The 22807-nt window shown below is 36.8% G+C and overlaps 2 protein-coding genes across 3 annotated transcripts; both read right to left on the bottom strand.

Moving 5' to 3' along the window:
- Positions 1–291: 291 nt before the first annotated feature.
- On the bottom strand, positions 292–12555 carry LOC116286852 (uncharacterized). Of its 2 annotated transcripts, none has more exons than XM_089036232.1 (9): positions 11431–12555; positions 10522–10862; positions 7617–7767; positions 7217–7480; positions 5670–5963; positions 4902–5242; positions 4509–4650; positions 3537–3797; positions 292–1782 (listed from the first exon to the last, which is right to left on the bottom strand). In XM_089036232.1, exons 1-9 carry the CDS (start codon positions 11501–11503, stop codon positions 1748–1750), a joined length of 1902 nt encoding a protein of 633 aa, XP_088892358.1. In that variant the 5' UTR covers positions 11504–12555; the 3' UTR covers positions 292–1747. The 2 variants fall into 2 exon arrangements, with proteins under 2 accessions (XP_088892358.1, XP_088892359.1); XM_089036233.1 differs by lacking the exon at positions 292–1782 and adding an exon at positions 2534–2626.
- Positions 12556–12601: 46 nt separating this feature from the next.
- LOC148906946 (uncharacterized) lies at positions 12602–22404 on the bottom strand. The gene is made up of 8 exons (XM_089036253.1): positions 22326–22404; positions 19422–19756; positions 18579–18720; positions 17220–17486; positions 16995–17065; positions 15335–16550; positions 14969–15148; positions 12602–12978 (listed from the first exon to the last, which is right to left on the bottom strand). The coding sequence occupies exons 1-6, from the start codon at positions 22393–22395 to the stop codon at positions 16278–16280; spliced, it is 1158 nt and encodes a 385-aa protein (XP_088892379.1). The 5' UTR covers positions 22396–22404; the 3' UTR covers positions 12602–12978; positions 14969–15148; positions 15335–16277.
- Positions 22405–22807: the final 403 nt, after the last annotated feature.

The raw sequence follows: 22807 nt of genomic DNA, 5'->3' as shown, positions 1-22807 counted from the left end.
CGTAATTATTCTCGCGGCCCTTTTCTGAAGTTTGAAAATACTGTTGAAGTCCTCTTTTGATGTAGATGCCCATGCATTAGCTCCATAGAGAAACACTGTTTTAATAACTGTATTGTAATATATCTTGTTAGTCATTTATTAAGGTGCATTAGGAGACCTATTCTTTTAGACACTCTCTTCATTAGTGCTTCTATATAAGAGTTGAACTCCAGATTATCATCGATTTCGATTCCAAGTATTTTGTGTAACTTTACTTCTTTGATCGATTGATGTGTTGTATAAAATAATATGTAGGTGTTTTTCAACGTTTAATTGGTTCATATACGCTTTTCTAGTCGTTTTCCAGAAATGAGGAGCGAGTGCTTTCGTCTTCTATTCGTTTATTATCATCTTATTCATCTCCGTCCATTCTTGGATTTTTCCATTTCGCGTATGCGCAAGATGTCAGTGTTGTGTCGTCTGCATAAATATCGAGATTTGAGTTATATACTGATGTGAAGAGGTAAATCATTAATGAAGAGTAGATAGAGCATTGGTCCAGCTATTGTTCCCTGAGGAATGCCGTGTTCTATTGGTAATGATGATGTATGTATTTAGTATCTTTGACACACTGTTTTGTGTTTGATAAATACGATTGAAACCATGATAAGATTGCATCACTGAGTCCATATAGTTCCAATTTTTGTAACAGGATATCATGGTTTACCAGGTCAAAGACTTTTTTGTCTTCATCGTTTTAAATAATTTGTTAAAAAGTTAGTCACATGTTTTTCGAAAATCTTTGGGAGAATTGGTAAAATTGCAATTGGCCTGTAGTTGTTCACATCATGTCGTGGACGATCTTTATGTAGCGGTGTGACTATTGCTATTTTCCATTGGTTTGGGAAAGTACTGCTCTCGATTGAAAGGTTCATCAATTTTGTTAGTGGGGCTATAAGCGGTGGTGCTATTTTCTTTAGTATTCGGGCGCTCAGACCATCGTGACCTGTAGCTTTCTTTGTTGGTAATTTGTTAATGATTCTAATAATGGTTTAGCTTTCGTTTCTTTCGACGAGTATTTTAAGCTTGCGGGTTAAAACCGTTTCATTTTACAATATCGATGAATAATTTCAAAACAGTGCAATCAATAACTTAGGTAGAACGTTAGCTACAACGTCTTTCAATCCGATTGGCTGTTTGGACATCTTTTATTTTCTAATAAAGCTGAAAAATAGAGAAAAAATAAGTATTTTAATATCGTTCTGTATTTTACCATACTCAATGTCTTTCCCATCTGCATAAGGTCCTTCCTTGATTGTAGTTGCACTTATTTTGTATGATAAAATTCAATTATTTTTATCAAACTCATTAATAATTCATGACGAAATTACAACAGAAGTCACGACCGTGAAAAGTGTTGTAAATCTGATACAAAATTGTGTTCATTTGCATAAACTTTAAGTTGGATTTTCTTGGCCAGATTCACTTTAATTTTCAAAATTTTTGTGAAACACAAAGGAACTAACCGAGACGTTTGATAAGTCATATACAGTATTCGTGTCCGTGTTGTATCCGATATTCAAACTCTCGGCTACGCCTCGAGTTCGTATATCTGATACCACACGGCCACTCATACTGTTTATATTACTTAACATTGATACTGTAGTTGAAATCAGCTGATCCACTGATAGTGGCTGTCTTGTTATTGGATCACGTGGTCTATCCCACGTAATAACAACGCGTGGCCCAAAGGAACCTTGTGTAGGCATCATAGTACCAGTGACATTACTGGAGCAGAAGGAGCTTTAGACAAAAGATAAGTAATACAATTTGTAAACATGTTATTACTTCAATACTGCAAGTAGCCCCCCTCCCCAAAACAATCTTGCCCTGCTGGACATGAAGTCCTAAAATTCATGTGTGCGCAAACTAACCATGAAGCTTGGATGACAGTACTTTATTCATTCCCAAACACAGCAATATACCGAATCGAAATATGGCGACTAATTTGAATAACTATTGTTCTGAACTAACTAGCCTCTCTTTCATTTGAAAACGCTTTAAGTCAGTTGATGTTAGTTAGTTCAAAACACTAGTAATAATGATCGCCATATTTCGATTCGGTGTACACATGCATATGTTTATTGTATGTTATATATTTTTCCACGCGAACCCGAGGTTAGTCAGTTCAAAACAATATGGTTACTCAAACTGGTTGCCATGTTTCGATTCGGTGTACGCATAATATGTTTATTGCACTTTTTTTTTCAGCTTTTAGTATCTCACCGTCCTCCATCGTTGTCACTTATCGCTCTGTACTTGGTGGACCACTCAGTGTACTTAGTGTTTCTGACTGCTATAGCGATGTTGTAAATTGAATACTTGAGTAGTGACGTCAGAGTATAGTTCCAACATCACCCACGTCAATTGAAAAATTATTAGATATAGATGAAACATAGAGCACAAGTTCACAGGACATTTTTCTTGAAGCTGAGACTTTTCTTGAATTTTTTTTAATAATACAGATTGACAGGAATAAATATTATTTACAATAACGAACCTTTTATTTAAAACTAACTCAAAGCACTATGAAACCATTTCAATTTTAAATACCTAAAATGTCAAACCAAGCTGTATCGTATGTTTTCTGATTAAAAAAGAAAAGAAAAGAAAAGAAAAGAAAAGAAAAGAAAAGAAAAGAAAAGAAAAGAAAAGAAAAGAAAAGAAAAGAAAAGAAAAGAAAAGAAAAGAAAAAGAAACACCACATAAAAAAGAATACAAATTGACAGGAATAAATGCTATTTGCAATAACTAGCTATTATTTGAAATTAACTAACTATATATTCTTGACTATACTAACATGCTGCTAAAGTACAATTCACGAGAATATAAAAAGAACATGTGAAGCCGCTGGATTTTCCAGCGATTGTATTCTTTACAGAATCACCTCCGACCGCTGACTAAGACTGAACATTGATCTAACAAATCTTGATTATGAAAAAAATAAGTTTTAACCAATTTTTTTTTGGTTCTTTTGACCTGTTGGGCTTGCCATGAAAATATCAACCATTTCATTATTGGTTAAATTAACCAATAAGAATTAATTGATATTTATTAGTATACCATCATCAACTGGTTACTACAACCATTTTATTTTGGTATAGTTTTCACATTTGCACTGGTCAAAAACTAACCAATTATCATTGGTAGTTTCAACCAATTTTGTGCCGGAAATGGTTATATTAACCAATGAAAATGGGTACTTATGAGTATATCATTAACAATCGGTTCTTATAACCATTTTATTTTGGTATAGTTTTTCACATTTGTACTTGTCAAAAATAACCAATTAACATTGGTAGTTTCAACCAATTTGAAATGGTTATGACCATTAATATTGGTCGTTTAATTTCAACCAATGCACAGTATCCAACATTCACATTTTTGGCGCAAATATTTGGCTATTTCGATTCTTTGCCTGCCAAAGAACAGGAATGTATTCTATTATATTCACATGAAATAAGCTGTTATGAAAGTAATACGGGGTTAATATGCACCTGGAATAGCAGTTCTGATTGTTGTGACGTTGCTCCATACTCCATACCCTACTTGCTTGATGGCCTTAATTGAGACATTGTATTCAGTGTATGGCTTTAAATCGGTCACAGTATAACTCTGGTAATCACCAATAACTTTATGGGTTGTGTTTCCCACTTTCACTAGGTATCCAGTGATATGGTCAGTAGGACTGCATTTTTCGTAGGTCCATGTCAATGTTAATGAACGTTTGTCGGGAATAAATTCCATACGAGGTGGTTCTGGGGGGAAAACATTAACAAGTTTGAAACTCAATCTTAATAAAGTTGGTTCTTTTTTCATTGTTTCTTCAGTTTAAAAAGAAATTGAACTTCCAAATATTTAATATCTAAAGAAATGGCTGCTTTAAAACCTTTTTTTACGACGTTCTTTGATTATCATCCAGAGAATGTCGTAAAATGGCCAAAATATGTTGGCATAGAATCATCACCGTCATTATCGTTCAGTTTGTTTGCTGAGCCATTTAAAAATGTTAGTATTTCCAGTCTAAAGAAGTCAACACACATTAAAGAAAAATGCGTACAGGAAGATAGGACACATATGCCTGACAAATTCAAATCGGTTAGAGCTGTGATCCGCCATCATACATGGACTGTATAGCAGCTGCTAGAAACGCCTTCACATGCTTTCAGTTCTATCCTGTTGAGCTGCGCCACTGCTGTCTTTGCGGTGGTGATAAGCGATGACGAGTTTTTAGTTTTTATGCTTATTATTTTAATTTTAGCTTGAAAGTATTTTAATGGCATGCGCATCGACCGACACCTCTCAGAAATTTGACTAAGATCTAAAAGTCCATACATACTGATGTGCGCCTAAGCCACTACTGTACAATTTTAGTGCTTTACAAAAATGAGGAAAGGGAAAACAACGAAAACGGATAGAGGTAGCCGATCACTGTTTAAAACACTAGAATGCCGAGACAAAATACTTACCTTGGTTAGTAACGTAAACGTTGACTCTCATTATCTTGTGATTATGATATTCCACTGGTACGAATCGAATGTACCTTGCAAGTTGAGGGTTTGTAAGATCATGACGTACTACACTGTTAGAGTCGGTGTTTCCTTTGAAGAACTGAAAAGTAAAACCATCACTAAAAAGATTGTGAAATTGGGATGAATAGAAGTGATCCAAGAAACAGATTTGCTTTGTTTTTAATGCAGTAAATTTATAAATGGCCAGCATCCCGGCCAAGAATCCTTTGTTAAGAATAATATTTTGGCGAAGATCGAAAACAACTATTTTTTTTTTTTCATATTTAATTCTAAGACCCATGTCAAACATTTACAAATTTCTTTAGTTTTCTGTATTGTTTTTGAAATTACCTTTAAATTTCCAAATTCATCTTTGTAAGTATACAATAGTGTTATGTTATTTGTTGCTAAATACAGCTTGTATTTTGTCACCCATTCATTAGTGTAACCATTTCCTTGTGTTGCTACAGCAGTAATAACACGTGAAGTACCGAGGTCAATCTGTAGGTAGTCATCAGGATTAAGTGCAGTTATTGCTGTCCATCCATATTTGCCATTCAGCTTGGCATTGTAAGGTGCATATCGAACATCATCTGGGATGTCTGGGCTTTTAAAATAAGATGAGGCTGTGTAACTGCTGTCTGATAGTTTCAGATTTCTCTCCTTTCCAACAAGAGATTGCTCTGGACACCCTAATGCAACCAATAAACATAAAACCTTCATTAAAAAAAACAACGTAGCGTACTGATCGTAGCCTAGTTGATGATGGGGCTGTGTAACCTCTGTCAGGTAGTTTAAAATAGTTATTTGTTGATTACCGAACAGCGTTAACTACTTCCTTATAAAATTTGTTTTTCAAAACATCGGTAATTATAAGTCGAGTGAACTTATTACGTGATTACCTAGGTGTTTAGATTTCTACTGCGTGAAGATGTCTTTCTTGGATACAGCTGCTGATTGAAGATGATGAAGACACGTTCACCGATAAGCTATCCTATTTGATATCAGGCGCGCCCTTCCCTCTTCCCTTAGCTAAACTACTGTTACTTTATTGGGCGCTACACGATTGAATAATAGCTGTAGAGCAAACATAAGTGATTTATTTCTGTTGTATTTTACCATACTCAATGTCTTTCCCAGCTGCATAAGGTCCTTCCTTGACTGTAGTCGCAGTTATCTTGTATGATAGTATTCCATTCTTTATTCCATTGATAGTGTAGGTGAGATCAGCTGATCCACTGATAGTGACTGTCTTGCTATTGGATGTATCCATGTTGTAGTAGTATACGATGGTGTACTTCCTGATGATGCCATTAGGTTCTCGTGGTCTATCCCACGTGATAACAGCACGTGGTCCAAAGGAGCCTTGTGCAGGTATCAAAGCACCAGTGACATTTACTGGAGCAGAAGGAGCTTAAAGAAAGAAATACATTACTTCTAAAATTGTTTTATTTTTGCCACTTGATTTTGTTTACAGCCTTTTAGTAGACTATTATCTAACAGAATCTCCATTCTTTCTTTCGCTTGAGGGAAAAAGTCCTCTGCTCGGGCGTAAAGTTTTCCCGTTTCAGACCACGTTTCATTCTCTTTAGAATAAGATTATCTGTTTAAATTCACATTCATGTGTCTTCTCATGTGCAACCGAGCGCAACCATTAAACAACTGAGAAATGATACGCTATAGAATGAAACTACTGAAGATAAAACTTTCTATGCACATGCCAACCCTGGTGACATAAATGTCTGGGAGGAGAGACTACATACAACATGCTCTCGATCAGCTGTCTTCTTGGTCTCACGACAACAACCTTACCTTAAACCTACAGAAAACCAAATATGTGCTAATGTCCACTCAACAACTTGCGCGTGCTCATCAGCTAGATGACTACCAAGCCAGCCTGTTTGTCAATGGACAAGTGCTAGAAATGACTACTTCAACTCGTCTTCTTGGTACTGAGATTTATAAACATTTTAAGTGGAACAATGATATCAACTCAACGATCTCTAGTTGCTATGTGACTTAAAATGTTCTTAGAAAACTGAAAAACGTTGTTCCATTTCACACAAGGAAACAGTTAATCGAATCAGGTACATTTCAGGATAGTGCATCCAAGATATTTAATTCCCTTCCAAAAGACATTAGAAACTGTACCAACTTAAATGATTAATTTAGTCTTAGTAAACAATTCTTTTATGCTCAAGCACATAACAGCTAGACGCTCATAGTCTTTTAAGGACATTCCCTTATTCATTTATTGTAAATTCATAGTATTTTTTGTTTTTGTTTTTGCTTTTGTTTTGTTGTTGTTTTATTATTACAAGTTTTCTTGTATTAATATATTTTCAGAATGGAAGAGGAGGAGGAAGAAGAATTTTTGCGTGTGTGAATTTCGGTTCAGTGTGTTCTTCGCCCTCTTCCTCTTCTTTTCTTTGTACTTTACTATGACTCAAGCTTGCTAGTTTTTTTATATAAGTGTGTACATTTGTCTATTACTGTAGATATTTAGCATTGTAAGAGCCAAATTTATTGTTTGGATATTGCTAATAAACCGTTATTATTATTATTATTCATGAAACGACGTGATCTGAAATGGAAAACATTACGAACGAGGTAAGGAGGATCATTAAGAAGAGACTATGCCAGCAGGGTAGTGGACAATATTTTACCATCTTCCTTTGTTCTTATCTTTGTTGTCTCACTCCATGATCCATTTACACGTCGTGTTCTTGCTAACACCCTTACGTTGTATTCTGTGTATGGCTTCAGACCCGTTATATGATACTGCCTGTCACTGCTGCTTACGTAAATCGGATCTCTAATTCCATTGCTTATGACAAATCCAGTTATGGGGTCTGCTGGATTGCACTGTTTGAAAGTCCAGCTTATTTGGATTGACCTTTGTTGAGGGATTGCTGATACCACGGGTGCTTCTGGAGAGAAAGATAAAAACACCTTTACGAAAAGTCAAGGAAAATGCACTCTTCGAATCGTTTATTTTTATATGCAGGATTAAATAGAAAAACCAACACAAAACATACTGGACCAAGCTAGCTGGAACATACATACCTTGGTAAAAAACACCAATGTTCATGTCAACGCGTATCGTCTTGTAATTATGAAAGGTAACCGGGACAAACCTGATGTACCTCGCTGTTATTGGGTTTTGACGAAGATCGTGATGTTTTACTCCATTACTGTCTGTATTGCCTTCAAAGATCTAAAAATGTATACATTAAATAATACTTCTAACCGGATCGTTATTACTTACCGCAAGTAGTAATAAAAATCATCGTAATGACCATTAGAACCATCATCAGAGAAGCGAATGTATGCTAGCAGAGTCTGCACAAACGATTTTTACGCCTTTAGTATAGTCACTACAACGGGAGATATGGCAGATGAGTGCAGATAACTTGAACCATTTTTTTTTCTTGGAGGTTCGAGTTACCGGGATTCTGTAATTAACCGCGAACGACACTATATATAAGTATTTATATAGTGCATAGTTTATCGCGTACATCATTCGAATTGAACGCGCGTGATTCCAAAGCGTAGTAGTGTACCGGAGTGTTGTTCATAAACAGCAGTAAATTACAGTTGAATCCCGGTAACTCGAACGGTTCGAGGTATCGGGAAATGAGAATAAATTACCGTGTTTTAGCTTTTATTCAAACATATTGAGTTTTAATCAGATTTATAACGGAGAAAGGTTAAAAACGAACAAGATTTCCAGTATTTATTTGGCTTATACACAGAACTAAGCAGCAAAGGTCGATAAAAACAAGGTGAAAGGACTTTCTTCCTCCTCCGATTCATAGTGCACTTTCATGGCGTGTACAAAAAAAGTGTTCTCACAGGAATGAACTAAACACGTTTTGTATTTTGCAAATTAACTGTTGCTTTAAAATTTTAAACACTTTTAATTTAAAGATATTCTAGCGTATGTTTTGACTCGTCTTGAAACAAAGTTCGAGTTATCGAGGGTCAACTCATATAGAAAGCGAACCTGAAAAGAAACGAGAATCGCTTCCAGTTAGCGGGAGTTAATTCGATTTATTCGGGTTCTAATTACCGCAGTCTGCCCACCACTGAACAGTTTGAAATCGGTACAAGTTTACTGTTGCTCCTTGATAGAGGTTTCAGAAGTATCTCATAGAGCAGTGCACAAAGCTCTTTCAAACTCATCCCTCGTCTCGAAACGTTATGATTCATTTGAGTGAATAGTTGAATGAAATTAGCCATTGAACTAGATTGTTGATTTTAAAAATACAAAATATATATCTCGTATAGTATATTATAGTATATTGACATATTTGTAATTTGACTTCGAGTAAAACCCTATTGTTCTTTGTCCAATCAGAAATACGTCCAGAATATGGACTCGCAACATGAGTAGAGTCATGTGCTCCTCTCATCATTTCTCCCCCCACCCTCCACTTGGGCCTGAATCTTTGCTAAAACTCAGGTTGCGCTATGTTATAAAGAAATCTGTATTTAAGGTGGAACTAAACTAATTCAGAGCGAATTTTGGACAATTTTGTTCTCGCTCCCTTCGCAAAACTATTGCGTCAATTTAATTGTATTTTTCATATAATGTACTTGGATTATCCTAGATTCTAACAGTGTATTTCATTTTAAGATTTTTTTAATGTTTAGCATATTACGGCCGAAAATCAAACAGTGCTATTTTTAGTTTTTGGCTTTTTTCTCCTCATCCCCAGGTACGATTTTTCTGACATTTTTAGAATCTTATCATCTAGTACTATTGCAGCCTGTGTATAAATTTGGATGGAAAATCTTGGGCAGAAAAAAACGTTATGACGCTGCTTGAAAATTCGATCCAAAATTTGAAGCATATGAAACATCGCGCTTTAGAAACTTAACCATTGAATGGATTGCCTTGAAGTTTTCACATACCTATTTCCTAGTATTGCGGATGAGCCTTACGAAAAATCACTTGTCCCGAAGTTAACATTGTGGAATTGGCGAAAAAGTGATTTTTAGCAAAACTCTCATTTTTGAGGTTTACAACGACAATTAGTAAACAATCATTTATTCGATGCGTTTTTAAGATTTGATGCTGATTTTTCGTAAGGCTCATCCGCAATACTAGGAAATAGGTATGTGAAAACTTCAAGGCAATCCATTCAATGGTAAAGTTTCTAAAGCGCGATGTTTCATATGCTTCAAATTTTGGATCGAATTTTCAAGCAGCGTCATAACTTTTTTTCTGCCCAAGACTTTCCATCCAAATTTATACACAGACTGCAATAGTACTAGATGATAAGATTCTAAAAATGTCAGAACAATCGTACCTGGGGATGAGGAGAAAAAAGCCAAAAACTAAAACTAGCACTGTTTGATTTTCGGCCGTAATAGGCTAAACATTTAAAACATCTTAAAATAAAATAGGCACTGTTAGAATCTAGGATAATCCAAGTACATTATATGAAAAATACAATTAAATTGACGCAATAGTTTTGCGAAGGGAGCGAGAACAAAATTGTCCAAAATTCGCTCTGAATTATTTTGGTTCCACCTTAAATGGTGCACGATTTAGTTTAGTCTTAAATCCACGTGTATACATAGTTATTTTTCTCCGTATATATATTTAGTAAATTATTCGTATAGCTTAATTATGGGCTAGATTTGAAAAACATTTATACTTGATCTGCAACACAATGAAATTATGATATAGCATAATACTTACCCAAGGCCCCGTTCACACAATGGAATTTTGGTACAACCACTAATTTTATGGCGTTTAGAGCCGAATCTAAATTTTGAAAACCTCGATATTGTTAGCATATGCGATTTGAAGTCTCGCTAGTGAGGTAATCACTGTTGAAATCTCCGGAGCTATGACTGCGAGAATGATCATTATCCAATCATTGCTTAATATTATGACATGTACTTGAATAATAAGCAATATCCCTAAAATCAGGGTTCTCTTCCAGTGGCTTGTCATTACCTTTTGTATATCGTCGTCGTCTTTATAACTTATCCAGTTTGACGAGTCATCTGAGTAATTAATCTTGTAACTTGACACCCACTCATTTTTTTCTTTGTTTTCGTCGCTCTCTAGATCACCACCATTTCCTTGTGTTGCCACAGCAGTAATAACACGTGGAGTACCGAGGTCAATCTGTAGGTAATCATCAGGATTACTATTATACCTTGGTGCCCATCCATATTTACCGTACAGCTTGGCGTTATGAGGTACATAGCGATAATCAAACGATGATGAGGCTGTGTAACTGCTGTCAGATATATTTCGACTGTTTCTTCCTGAAAGAGACTTCTCTACACAACCTAAAGATATAATCACGAAGTATTTATCTGATTAATGTATTAATTAATAATGCTTAATAATGATAAGTGAAATGATTTTAATTTATTTAATTTCAGTTTTTAGTGTGTAATGTTCAAAGATAATAATGATTAATGATAATTATTACTTAATAATAGTAAGTGAAATGATTTTACTTAACCAACGAAACAATTTTTTTCAGTTTTTAGTGTGTAGTAATAATCAAAATTAACCATGCTTAATAATACATAATACTACCCAATCCTTATCATAAATAAGCGATAATATGTACTTATATATTGACTGAGTGGGATGGCCGTACGGGAAAATATTTGGCTCGAGGTGATGCAGTACGGACCGAGCGCAGCATTTTTAAGAGCGCGCGCCCGGGCAGATACGGGTCATATGACAAGTGATTTTACTTAACCCACGGAACCATATTTTTTTTCAGTTTTAAGTGTATAATGATCAAAAAGACACAAATGAATATTATTGACATAAATGATTAGCATTAATAGCTATTTTATCACAAAATCCCTGTAATAAGTACAATGGTATAGTTATCCTTACCATTAATTTTTCCTTTCGGGCCAAAAGCCAAACAACAAAACGTCAGTGTAACCTGAAAAATTATCCTGTCCATGTTCAAACTGTTCTGTACGATACAAAGTGACCAAATGTCACGAAGCAGTATTTCAGCAGCACAAAATAATTGTAGAACCGAAGCAGTTGTGCTGCGAACTATATTTGGTTGTAGAGAATAAATGTTTATTTTGATTTTGGCTTTTTTCCCGGAGCACCTAGTTTTACTCTTTCCATGTGAGGAATCGAAACAGCTAACACAACCGAAAAACAAAATAACTATTTTTTATGCTCTTTGATCTTAGCATGGAAACTTATTGTGCATTATTCAGTTGTGTCACAACGAAGATCTTAGAATAACAGACAAGTTCCTTAATTTAGTGGTTTTGAAAAAAGGAAACGGACCAAGTAAATTGAATCTTGTTTTATGGCTGATCCGATGTCCGACTATCAAGCAATGATTTTCAAATTCACCTTAACAGGGAGAAATAGTCGTTTCACTTTTCAAGATAAAGCCCAAAATTAGGCTTGCTCATCAACATGATGCATTATAATTAGTGCCTTAGTCTAAGAATGACAATAGTTACTATTCCAATAAGGAGAGTCATCATTAAAATGCAGCTGAAACAGATACAAAACCTCAGATACAAAAATACGAATGAAAAACTGTATGCGTAAATCAAATAAATAGAGGATATTACATGGGCGCTTGGAGATACGCAATTTATCTTCTGGTGTTGAAAAGATCTCTCACGAGTGAGCGCAGCGAAATAGATATTTCATTGGTAATTATATAATAAATTGGGTTACTATAGGGTTTCGAAACTGGTCACCATGTGGTTCGCGATCGTGTATACGGTTGTCTAGCATATACCAACTTGTGTACTTCCCGGCAAGAACGCGCGCGCTCATTGCTTAATTGGAGGTGAATATTCTACTATATTCACCTCTGAATCTGGGAATATTGAGTCGGCAACAAAATGGCAACTGGCGGCAATCGTTTTGCTACAATTTTCGATGAGGAAATTGAAAATAATGAAAGTAAATGCCATTCCTATCAATACTAAAAAGCCAACGAAGTATGGCCTAAAGGTTTTGCTAAAAGTTTTGCTAAAAGTATAGCGTGAATTGGTCACGCAAACTAAAAGTTTCTGTTTGTTTGTTTTTATTGAATTATTGTATATAAAACTAAGTTACTCTTTACACAAGTTGGTATATGCTAAAACATTTATTCGCCTCAGGCTCAGTGGATATGGAGAATATTTACCTCGCCGCTCGAAGACTCGCGTCCCGGTAAATATTCCCCGATATTCACTTCGCCCTCGGCGAATAATTGCTAAATATATCTGGCTTATAAAAGATAAAATTCATATAAAGACGGTTTATCATGGATTGTTTCTTAAAATTGACTCCCGTTCAGTATTTTTATTTCCTTGGCAAAGATTGTAAATCAAAGAGTTTGACTTTATTCACTTGAGCTGACGTAGTACGGAAACTAGAAAAGACCGTAATGTATGGTCCAAAATTGCATGGTGCCTAAAATAAAAACGTATAAGCCAAATTACTTTTTGTTATGTTTTACTAAATATTTCGATCACTGACTAGTGAGCCTACGGTGGCCGAGAGCGGACATAAAAAAGCCAAAGTCAAAAATGTCAAAAGTTCAAAAGTCAAAGTGATTTAGGACAATAATACAAGGTGAGTTTGTCTTTTTGATCAATTTCCTCTTGTTATTTTGTCACAAGACATTTTGACATATCGTCTCAAGCGACTTTGTCGTCCAGCATTTTGTCATGAAAGACTTTTGCTTTTGACATCTCTCCGTTTGGCCTCCGACATTTTGTTTTCAGGCGATTTGTCAAACGATCAAAAGCAAAACAGCGAAAGGTCAAACTCAGATTGAAAGTCCCCAGGGGATGGGGGATGGGGGATGGGAGATGGGAGATGGGAGATGGGAGATGGGAGATGGGAGATGGGGAGATGGGAGATGGGAGATGGGAGATGGGAGATGAGATGGGAGATGGGAGATGGGAGATGGGAGATGGGAGATGGGAGATGGGAGATGGGAGATGGGAGATGGGAGATGGGAGATGGGAGATGGAGATGGGAGATGGGAGATGGGAGATGGGAGATGGGAGATGGGAGATGGGAGATGGGAGATGGGAGATGGAGATGGGAGATGGGAGATGGGAGATGGGAGATGGGAATGGGAGATGGGAGATGGGAGATGGGAGATGGGAGATGGGAGATGGGAGATGGGAGATGGGCGATGGGAGATGGGAGATGGGAGATGGGAGATGGGAGATGGGAGATGGGAGATGGGAGAGGGAGATGGGAGATGGGAGATGGGAGATGGGAGATGGAGATGGGAGATGGGAGATGGGAGATGGGAGATGGGAGATGGAGATGGGAGATGGGAGATGGGAGATGGGAGATGGGAGATGGGAGATGGGAGATGGGAGATGGAGATGGAGATGGGAGATGGGAGATGGGAGATGGGAGATGGGAGATGGGAGCTTGGGAGATGGGAGATGGGCGATGGGATATGGAGATGGGAGATTGGAGATGGGAGATGGGATATGGGAGATGGGAGATGGGAGATGGAGATGGGAGATGGGAGATGGGAGATGGGATGATGGGAGATGGGAGATGGAGATGGGAGATGGGAGATGGGAGATGGGAGATGGGAGAGGGAGATGGGAGATGGGGGAGATGGAGATGGGCCGATGGAGAGGAGATGGGAGATGGGAGGATGGTAGATGGGAGATGGGAGATGGGCGATGGGAGATGGAGATGGAGATGGGAGATGGGAGATGGGAAGCTGGGAGATGGGAGATGGGAGATGGGAGATGGGAGGAGATGGGCAGATGGAGATGGGAGGATGGGAGATTGGGAGATGGGAGATGGAGATGAGAGGAGATGGAGATGGGAGATGGAGAAGGGAGATGGGAGATGGGAGATGGGAGATGGGAGATGGGGATGGGAGAATGGTGAGATGGAGATGGGAGAGGGAGATGGGAGATGGGAGATGGGAGATGGGAGAGGAGAAGGGAGATGGAGATGGGAGATGGGAGATGGGAGATGGGAGATGGGAGATGGGAGATGGGAGATGGGGAGATGGAGATGGGAGATGGGAGATGGGAGATGGGAGATGGGAGATGGGAGATGGGAGATGGGAGATGGGAGATGGGAGATGGGAGATGGGAGATGGGAGATGGGAGATGGGATGGAGATGGGAGATGGGAGATGGGAGATGGGAGATGGGAGATGGGAGATGGGAGATGGGAGATGGGAGATGGGAGATGGGAGATGGGAGATGGGGATGGATGGGAGATGGAAGATGGGAGATGGGGGATGGGAGATGGGGGATGGGGGATGGTAATTTCTGAAATGGATGTCTATACCAAATGAGTATATGTATTCTATTTATGTCTCCTGTCTTCTGAACTTTATCCTAATATAGATGAGATCCACAGGCACAAAATGCTGGATGAGTCACATGTACTTATCACACTTTCAATAATACCTGAGTCTGTTGTCGTAATGCTTGTACTCCGCCATTGCAAAATCATTGTCAGCATAATACACTCAATATGCATCAAGATGCTGAAATGACTGCCCCACGATATTTGCAAAATGTTCTCAGTTGTGGAGCTGTGCATTTTATGAAATTCATCTCTTCTTATATGGTCTTGTTATGATCGAACTGTAAATGTCAATCGACGCCATTATTTCAAGAAAACTTTGTCTATTTCCCACCTGCTGGATGACCCACGATACTTTGCACACGTGATTCAAGATTGCCGCCGCATCGTCAAAGTATCCATTCCCTTTTAGTATATTATATCTAGTATATTATATTATATCTATTAGCGTAGATGATGTCACTTACCAATCACTCTATTAAAATGCCTGGGCTGGATGTCCTATTCTTTTACGTACAGTGTATGCACGACAACTGATAGCCTGTGTTCCCCAGGCTATACCCTAGCTGCAAGTTAAAGAAACAGCTCGGCTGTACGAAACGTTGTTACGCTGAATATTATACCACTATGACCTCGTTTGTCATCAAATAATTTTACAATGCACATATCCTGCATTGTATAGTACAGGCATACAAGTAGTATAGATGAGTCACATGCCTGGGTTTTCAGTAATGATATCTATATATTTGATATATAGAGGGCAGAACATCCCATCCTCGAAAAGAAATATCTTGTTAATTTACTGTATACCTTTGTTAGGAGTGATGATCGAGCTAGTAAATAAATAAATTAAAAATTAATTAATTAATACATCAAAAAAATAAATTAAAAAAAATTGAGAACACACTTACTTTTCAAAGCTACAGGACGTGGAAATATTCCGTGTGGAATGCAACTCTTTGCATAATTACTGCAAAAAATACGAATACTCGACAGTAGGTTCATATTATGGCTGCCACTCGTTGTATACATTCTTCGCATATCTGACGTTGATGGATTGGAGATGTTGTTCAGAAACGGAAACTTCTAATCGACCTGTGATAAACTGATGATGACACGTCTAGAACAGCAATAGCTAGCTTTTTTTCGAATTCCTCATAATAACTTCGAGACTGGACTGCGAGAGGCATATTTTCTTTTATCGTTCCGAGTTATTTTCTTCGATGCTGACTGGAAACTAACTACTGTTAATTAATCATTTTAATTAATAATGTATTTTTTCCGCTTCTTTCAACGAAAAGTATTTTAAGCTTACGGGTTAAAAACGTTTCATTTTATATTATCGGGGAAAAAAATTGCTATCTTTTGAAACATTTAAGAAAACATATTTCTGGAAGCATGTTTCCTCGTTTAGCCAAGGCCTAAGATAAAATAACACTTAAATATTATTATATGCTTTTTACCGTCCTCCATTGTTCTTACTCTTCGCTCCATACTTAGCGGACCAATGTACTTTGTGTTTCTGACTGCTATAGAGATGACGTAAGTTGTATACTTGAGTAGTGACGTCAGGGTACATGTCGTAACATTACCCACGTCGACTGTCTTGGTCTTTCTTCCCTTTGGTGTGTAGATTATGTTGTATCCTTTCAGAGGACCGTTAACCAATTCAGATTTTTGTAGCTTCGTTATATTGGGAGAAACAAAAAGTTGAATTTAAGTTGCATTGAGACGTAGTAGTAATGTTACTAGTAGAAGTGGATCCGTAGAAGTGTCAGTAGTAGTAGTAGTAGTAGTAGTAGTAGTAGTAGTAGTAGTAGTAGTAGTAGTAGTAGTAGCCGTAGTAGTAGTAGTAGTAGTAGCCGTAGTAGTAGAAAAGAAAAGATAAGAAAAGTAGAGAAAAATAAAGAAAAATAAAAAAAGTAGGGGGAAAAATGTGAAAAACGGTAATAAGAAAAGAAATTAGCAAAATTAGTATCACAAAACCAACGTAAATTCTAATGAATGCAACCTATAATTACGAAGCAGAGCTTTGTTATATGTAGGTCTATTCTTATTTTATCAATATATAATGAGCTAAGTTTTGATTATTTCATTTGCCGCACGCCGGTATACCGTTATACCTACCTTCCATTTAATAAGTACTGATTGTGATGATAGTGGTTGAAGAACTTCTATTACTGGATGTGCCTCTGGTGCTTAATTTACATGTGATCAGTAAAACAACAACAAAAAACTGTTAATAATAATTCTAATGACCCAAAAGCAATGTTACATATTTATCAATGCATGCAGCATTTCAATCGAGCATCGAGTCCTAGTTAGTTGCTAAATTGCTTGTCATTACAATACCTGCAATCTTTGTTTTAGTCTTTTTCGTTCCACTCCGAAATTTGTATCCTAAGTTCGTGATGGCTATAACCTCCACTTCGTAATCGGTGTATGGTTTTAAGTTCTGTATAGTATAACTTTTGCTGCTGTTGTAAGTTACGTCGAAAGTTCGTCTTCCATTTTTGACAGTAAACCCTTTAATGGGATCATCACGTCTGCATGGGCTAATCATCCATTGCAGTTCTATAGACCTTTCTTTCGGAACAACAGATGTAATTCGTAGAGGCTCTAAGAATAAGTATATGAGTTGATAATTTAAAGGTGTGTCCTTGACAGGACCAGTTAAGGTGTAATACATGTATATGGGGATTCGCCGATTTTGTTCAAACTTGGCACAGTTGTAGGTACGGTCCTAGCTAGTAACTTATTTACTAGCCTAGAGTCTCCTTTGGTGTTAGTGGTATCTCAACTAACTTATTTTGCTCTCAAAGATATTGTTGTCACGACAATTGCTTCAAAACTGGCATCTCTATTGTATACAGAAACTAGTTAATTATTTTAGTTTTTTTTCCTTCTTCTTTTTTGCCATTAAAACATTTATATTCATGCTCTGGTTTTAAGGTCAAAATGGGCATTTTAGGAGGGATTGCCCTAACTTACCACCAAAGTGATAGACGATTCCACAGATGCACCAAGATAGTAATTAATTAACTCACTAGGACCTCCAACTGTGCCAAAGTGAGCAGCCTAGTTTTACTAATGGTCCTATCATGGACCAACAGCCGTCTTTAATTAACGCCAATAATTCCATTATTTATCTCATATCATTAAATATCAAATAGATAGATGTGGCAGTGCGCCGTGTGGGATGGGCTCGGATATCAAATAAGAACATGCGTAATAAGTAAATTACGAGCCTTAGATGAAACGACTGAAGAAGAGTGCCATACAAGCCTTTCACAACTTCAAGTCGCGTAAAAAATGAGCCAGCTCAACTAGAAACTGTGGACAGCTGTTTCGGCCTGTATTGGGCCTCGTCAGCACAGTGTATCTAATGAGCTGGCAATCCCACGAAAAAGTAGTACTAGATCACTAGATACACTGTGCTGACGAGGCCCAATACAGGCCGAAACAGCTGTCCACAGTTTCTAGTTGAGCTGGCTCATTTTTTACGCGACTTGAAGTTGTGAAAGGCTTGTATGGCACTCTTCTTCAGTCGTTTCATCTAAGGCTCGTAATTTACTTATTACGCATGTTCTTATTAAATATCAAATATCTACATTAACAATCGCAGCCATTCTGTTTTTGCTAATGGAGTAAAGCATATTCAGTTTTATATAAAAATTAAAATTAAACCAATAATTGATTTGAATTATTTACCTGTTTTGACAATGTAGACATTGACTCGCATTGTTTTATGCTTATGATACCGCACTGGTATGAACCTAATGTATCTGGCTTTTATATAATTATCTAATGGATGTTTCTGGACATGGCTTTGATCATAATTTCCACGAAAGAGCTGAAAAGAAAAGAAAAAATGATTTTATCACAAGTGGTAGACGTAGGTATGTAATTAACATTTTGTCAAAACGTTTGCTTCGTGTTTCATTTGACGTCACGTCAATACCCCTAATCACAGTTCCCTCCGCCATTTTGAAAACATACATGAAAACGAGGTGTCAAATAGGGCTTTATAATTAACATTAAAATAGTCACAATATCCACTCAGCTAATATATACAAGTCTTTTAAAAAGATATGGCGTTATAATTTGGAAAGAAGCGAATTATTTCCCCAAAGTACACTCTTTAAAGAAGCGATTTTGCCATTTTAGTCTGCTCGCAGTAAAGTGAACGTTGCTATCGTATTCAGTAGAACCAATGAGACAGATCAAACGTTAAATACAAATGATTACAAGCAGTACAGGGTAAACGTACGTTTCTCTTTACACACTGCATACATCCTTCTACTTATATTTCATTAAAATAATTACTAATTGATGCGTGCTAACTCGTTTGCTTATGTATATTCGCCCGTTCGAACTTTTTCCTTTTCCCCCCGATGATTTTCCACCCTTGTCATTGTTTCCATGTATCTTTAAATGGCGGTGGGAGTTGACAATAGGGCTATTATTCAGACTATACTCGATGGGTAGATGAATTGCTTAAGCCTCTAATCGTTTTTGATTTATGTAAAATTAAAATTAAGCGTTGAACTTTACCTTAATCCCACCAATATTTTCCATATAACTTGTCCACTTTGTAAGGTTATTGGTATGATTGATTTTATACGTTGTCACCCATTCATCAAATAAGCCACTTCCTTGTGTTGCTACAGCAGTGATAATACGTGGAGTACCGAGGTCAATCTGTAGGTAATCATCAGGATTATTATTATCTCTTGCTCCCCATCCATATTTGCTATTCAGTTTGGCGTTATGAGGTTGGTATCGAACGTCGTCTGGGTTGCCTAGACTTTTATAATATGAAGAAGTTGTGTAACTGCTATCTGGTATGTTTAGTTTGTTGCTTCCTACAAGAGACCTCTCTACACAATCTAAACAACAATGAACCATACATGTATAAGATTTAGTTAAAATTATTTAATAATTATAAAAATGGTAAGGCTGCGTTCATTATGTATACCGCAGGGGGGGGGGGGGGAGGGGAAATTTGGGGGAACTTTTTCAGGTCTTCAAGGGGGGATGTTAAAATATTTTTGTAATGGTAGGGGGGATGCTAATTTTTCTGTCAACAACAAATGACTATTAACTAACATATAAAACTCAACAAGGAATTTAATGAACAGGATAATTGTACACCACTATCTAAATAACATTGTAATCTTGATCACCATCATCTTCTTCAATTTTATCACTATTGTCATCATCATTATCATGTAAAGGAAACACGTTATAGCTATAACTTCGCCCCCGAAATTATCAAAAAATTATTCAACATCCGTAAGCTATGTTACTCCCTTGTTAGAGTCCTGTATACGCGTTTCCTTTACATGCCCTACTTCCTATATGTAGATAAGGATAGTCTTTTTTTAAACTTCCTGAAGAAGTGTACAGAGTTAGACGAAATGCGTAGGAGATATAAAATAAAAAAGTTTTACAACCTAGCATCAAGTGCTGCTCACTGGTTCCTTTCAAAAAAGTTTCAAAAAGTTTCAAAAAAATATTCGTCAGTGAGGAGGAAATGGAAACTCTCGTTAGCAGTCATTGCAATGGCTTGCATAGGAATGTGTAGGTATCAGGACAAAGAAGTGTGTGTATTTAGGTATATGGGGGGGGGGGGGGGTACAATTTTTTCCTGCTAAAGGAGGGGGGGGGCACAATTTTTTTTGACATTAAGTGGGGGGGATCTTGAAATTTTGGAGTATTTTTGAAATTTCCTCTGCCCCTCCCCCCCTGCGGTATGCATAATGAACGCAGCCTAATGTCATTCAAAAAATAGAGTGACGTTTTACTTAACTATGAAACCAAAAGGGAACTCGTTAATGCGTAATATAGTTAAATATAGACATATGTCTCCTGCGACACCCTGCCCATCTTATCAAACGGGATAGGAAAAATATATTAAAAGAAGAGGTAACCGCCTATTTTGTTTTGTTTAGGACCTTTTTAATAACGAAGAAGAATAACCTTCCTTCATAATAGCTAAAAGGAATTGTAAGGTGTGTTACAAAAACACTGAACAAGCAAGTTTTGAACGTCGTGTCATACTAAATTGCACTACAGCCAAAAAAGCTATTTTGAAGTGTGAATGTAATGGTAATAATTGTGAGCACAAAAATGACATGTATAATGTATATATTCATGAAAGCAGTAGAGTGTTGTCAATCATTTGAGAATTTGAGATGTTATTAATATTTTTGTACCTTTTTAGTAACATACAAAGTAAGGATTCAAATTTAAACCGGCCTGAACTATTAAGTGTCCCATTAGTCAAGGGCGGATCCAGCCAAAATTTGGGGGGGGGGGCTAATTGAGTTTAGGGGGGGAGGGGTTAATTGAGTTTCTTCCGTTAACACAACGAAAAGCAATATAAAAAAGCATCGGTTTTTTTCTGCTGAAGCGGGGGCTTCACCCCCCCCCCCCCCTTTGTCCCCCCCTGGATCCGCCCTTGATAGTACCATTACAATGCTCAAATATATTGTATTCCACCGAATTTTTTCCTTGCATTTTATTTGAAGCTTCAGCTTTACTTTCAACTGTTTCCAAAATTGTGTGTAGGAGCAAAGTTATATTTCATTTTATCAAAACATTGATCTGATTAGCAATAATTAACATGAATTAGCACGAATTACCCAATCCAAAAATGTATGTATGATAACTTGGTTTTAAATTATCGATGGACCATTTATTAACCTTTAAAAACATGTACAGGATGATAACAAAGGTTATATATTTTTAAGTAACGTTTTCAAAAACTTTATGACCCTCTTTTGTAAAACTCCCAACCTTTGGTGACCGCCCCTGAAATGTTCTTTTGGTAAAAGCCATTTGTACCGATACAAACAGCTAGGCAAGGGTATGTTGTACAGTTCCACTTAGATAAAAGTTAAATAAGAAAGAAAGAAAACAAAAGCAAGGAAGGAAAGATAGAGGCCATATATGCTGGCACAACGAACAAATACGATAACGTGCCAGCTTTCAGGGCGGCAAATTAAAGCGTATGAGAAATCTCTTTTCTGTTCTTATATACTATCCAAGCAAACGGTATTGGCGTGCTGATAGTGTTTTCAATTTTTTTTCTCATAGTGACTAGTCAAAATTCCTTATTTTCATACCAAAACTTCTGAATTTCAGCACTGCACATGTATGCATAACAATGGTCAGCTTTAAACCATGCATACTTGAGACAAAAGTGGTCTAATAGAAACAAAAGCTAAACAATAAACAGAAGATTTACTAACTTATCATTGTTAATTAGTTTCTCGGAAAGTGAAAATCACTCTACCCTCTTGATCTATGAGTTGAAATCGTATATGGTCATATCATACTTTTTTCAGCGTTTTCCGGCACTTTTTGTGCTGCATACATTAAGTGAAATTTCAGCAGTCCGAATTAGAAATCAGAATGTAACACTTTAACATTAATAATTATCATTATACTTACCAGAATTTTCTCCTCTTATGACAAAAGGTAACCAACAAAAAGCTAGGGTAAGAAAAAATACACCACCCATCGTGATTCTCTTCTGTAATATAAAATATGACCAAATGTCACGGCCAGTATTTCAGCAGCAGGAACTTATCCTAGAATCGAAACAGTTGTGCTGCGAACTATATTTGGTTGTAAGAATGTTTAATTATGTTTATTTTTATTGCGGCTTTGATATCAGGACAGCTAGTTTTTTTGTATCTCTTTTCCTCTAAGAAATCGAAACAGTTAATGCAAAATACTAAAAATATGACAAATTTCTGGACATTTTTGAAAATTTAGAATTTTTGATAAATTATACTTCTTCATGTGTGACACGATCGAGGGTCATTTGTAGAGTAACCGCAAAATTTCGCCTGTAAACCGGCTGCTAGTCTTCATCAGGAAATGGTGTAGACTAGCTAATGTGTCTTTTAAAAATCCACTCTTACGTTTTG

The sequence above is a fragment of the Actinia tenebrosa genome, unplaced genomic scaffold (genome assembly GCF_029948245.1).
Source record: "Actinia tenebrosa isolate PJP-AT-01 unplaced genomic scaffold, QUT_ActTen_1.0 PGA_scaffold4__44_contigs__length_22323623, whole genome shotgun sequence".
In the NCBI taxonomy this organism is placed as follows: Eukaryota; Metazoa; Cnidaria; class Anthozoa; order Actiniaria; family Actiniidae; genus Actinia; species Actinia tenebrosa.
This window is presented reverse-complemented; position numbering and strand designations above follow the sequence as displayed.